Consider the following 2,513-nt stretch of genomic DNA (forward strand, 5'->3'; position numbering starts at 1 on the left):
CACTAGTCTGAGCTAAAGGAAGCTCACTAACTCGTTACCGGAAACAAATTGTACTGCCGTAAATGCAATTATCGGAAACATATTGTACTGCCGTAAATGCAATTTCGGGCTCGGCTGGTGTGTGTGATTTGAGCTTAGTTTCCGTCCACTTGGCCTTACGTATCTCCCGCTAGCCTGAAGCTAAAGGAAGCAAGGTACATGACTCCTCCCTCGAAGGGAGGCTGAGCTCAATTAATTCAAAGAAGCCTAAAGAGGCCGACGGCGCGTCGCTCGTCATTAGCGATGACTCGCAACGTACCCGTGGGCACCTCAGAGGTCGCTCTGGTCGCGGATTTTGCACGTCGCTCGAAGGGCGTGGCGGGGAATGAGCGCCCCGGCTAGGATGCTAATGCGGAGAATCGGTCTAGTTCGCCATGTCTTCGCACGCGTGGGAAACCGCCATCCGCTCGACAGCTCGCGGCGGCCGAAGCGCGATGTGTCGCCTCACCGAGCCGACGCTCCGTTCCGCCGCGAGAACGCTCGCCTCGCCGCGACGGCCTCGATCTCGGAAAGGCCGGCGCGATCTCCGTCGTCGAAAGCGACGTCCCACAGCTTCATGCGTCGCGCCTTCTCTCCCGGTCGGCGCCGCACGTCCCCGACCGTGACCTCGGCGACGGTGCCGTCGTACGCTTCTCCGTCGTAGAAGAACTTGGTGACGCGGTCGCCTTCGCCCGGCGCCTCCCCCGACCCGAATTTTTTCTTGTTGAAGACGCCGTACGCTTCTTTGTACCATTCCTCGTCTTCGGCGAGCTCCAGGACCGTGTACAGCGGACACGGGGCGTCCCCGGCGTCCACGACCCACTCCGACGACGACCTTTGGTAGCGCACCTTCGCGATAGCCTTGCGCAGACCATCTTGATCCGTGAACCATTTCCCCTTGAGTTCCTTCGTCCATTGCTTCGTACCAAACGCCAAGAGCTTGTTCGCCGCTTCTTCCGCGACGCGAATTGATTTTTTTCGCGGCACGGTTTGCTCGGCGCATCGGCGCTTTCTTCCCGTTTTTGCGTCGCTTCCGTTCCCGCGGCGCACACGTCCTCGCGTGATGCCGTAGGCTATGCCCAACCCTCCGATGACAGCACCGAGGCCCGCGATACCTCGAGCGAGCTTACGTCCACTCATCTCTCAATAGTAGCGTGTTTCAGTGGCGCTAGAACTAGAGAATCTCCCTTTCCGCGGACCAAAATACCCCAAACTGGCAAGTGAACTCCCTCAAGATAAAATTTTAGCAAAAATGCAGTCTTCAGGGCAAACTGAAACACCGCCGCTTACCTCGCCAGCTTGCATTTCAAGCTCCCTCATGCTATTTTGAGAAAGCTTGAAGGGCAGTTTACTAGGCTAGGCAGTGCCAGTGGGGGAAATTAAATCGCAAAATCGTAAGGGGTTTGGGGTATTTCGGCTCCGCGGAAGGGTTCTGGAAGGGTTCAACGTTCTGAAGGGCTTCTGGCACGTGGTTTGGGGCGGTGTTGCAGTTCGCCCTGTCTACGCTCTGAGAACCGTTTGTACCAGCGAGCCATCGTGATGTTGCGCTCTATCTCTCTAGAAAGAGATGGCCATGGACCGCATGTCTTTGTGAATTTTTGTGTTTTAGCGCGTTCCTCCGATTCCGCGCGGCGCGCGGCGCGCGGCCGATTTCGAGGAAAATCAAAATCACTCAGGCTCCTCCCACCGAGTGAAAATTAGAAGCACCCCTCCCTCCCCTGAAAATTAAAATTCACCCCTACTTAAATTAAATTAACTCCTGCTCCTGCTTCTACTGCTGTGGAAGCCTGGTGCAGTGGTCATCTAAGCGATAGACAATCACTGCAGGTAGTACCATGCAAGCAGAGCTTATAGCAGCATCAAGCGGGGCTGATAGTGGAGTCTGGTATATGTTTAGTTTGTGTTTACATGTATTTATTTCTTTACTTCAGCGGCCTGCAGATCGATCGACGCGATGTCGGTGCTATCGACGCGACCGCGAACGCGCCCAGATTTGGGACGACAAGAGGCAGCCGCGCCGGCGCTGCCACCGGAGAAGGTCGGAAATGACGCGGTGACTTCGAGCGACGACTTCACACCCGGAGCGTCGATCGTCGGCGCGCTGCCCAACGCGCGGTCCGCGGCGATCCTCGAGGCGCTCGGCGCCCCGCGGGACGTCCGAGACGACGGCCGCGACGACGCGCGCGTCCGACGCCGATGGCCGCGACAACGAGTGCGCGGATGCGACGTCGCCGGGCGGCTCCGCGGCGTCGCTCGCCGACGACGACCGCGACGCGCACTGCGGCCTGCCGCCCTAGCCGTCGACGAACGATGGGCACTGCCGGAGCGAGCCCGCGGCGCGGCTACCTCTGCGACCGCGTCAAGGTGCCGAGCGCGCTGAGTTTGTGCGCCCTCTTCCTCACGGACGTGCCCCAGCTCCACGTCGCGCGCCACCCGGGCGCCTTCGTCGCAAAGGGCCGGACGGCGGCAAGGTCTTCGAGTTCGACCTCAACTTT

General features: G+C 59.1%; 1 protein-coding gene across 1 annotated transcript in view; it reads right to left on the minus strand.

Annotated features, from left to right (window-relative positions):
* AURANDRAFT_67937 (hypothetical protein) overlaps window positions 1-2,513 on the minus strand; it is a gene marked incomplete at both ends in the record, with an annotated part of 14,199 nt that overhangs the window by 10,128 nt on the left and 1,558 nt on the right. The window contains 2 exons of the mRNA XM_009043547.1: window positions 631-867; window positions 1,853-1,900. Of these exons, the coding sequence (XP_009041795.1) occupies window positions 631-867; window positions 1,853-1,900 (285 nt within the window). The remainder of the gene's footprint in view (window positions 1-630; window positions 868-1,852; window positions 1,901-2,513) is intronic.

The sequence above is a fragment of the Aureococcus anophagefferens genome, assembly GCF_000186865.1.
Source record: "Aureococcus anophagefferens unplaced genomic scaffold AURANscaffold_57, whole genome shotgun sequence".
Classification (NCBI taxonomy): domain Eukaryota; class Pelagophyceae; order Pelagomonadales; family Pelagomonadaceae; genus Aureococcus; species Aureococcus anophagefferens.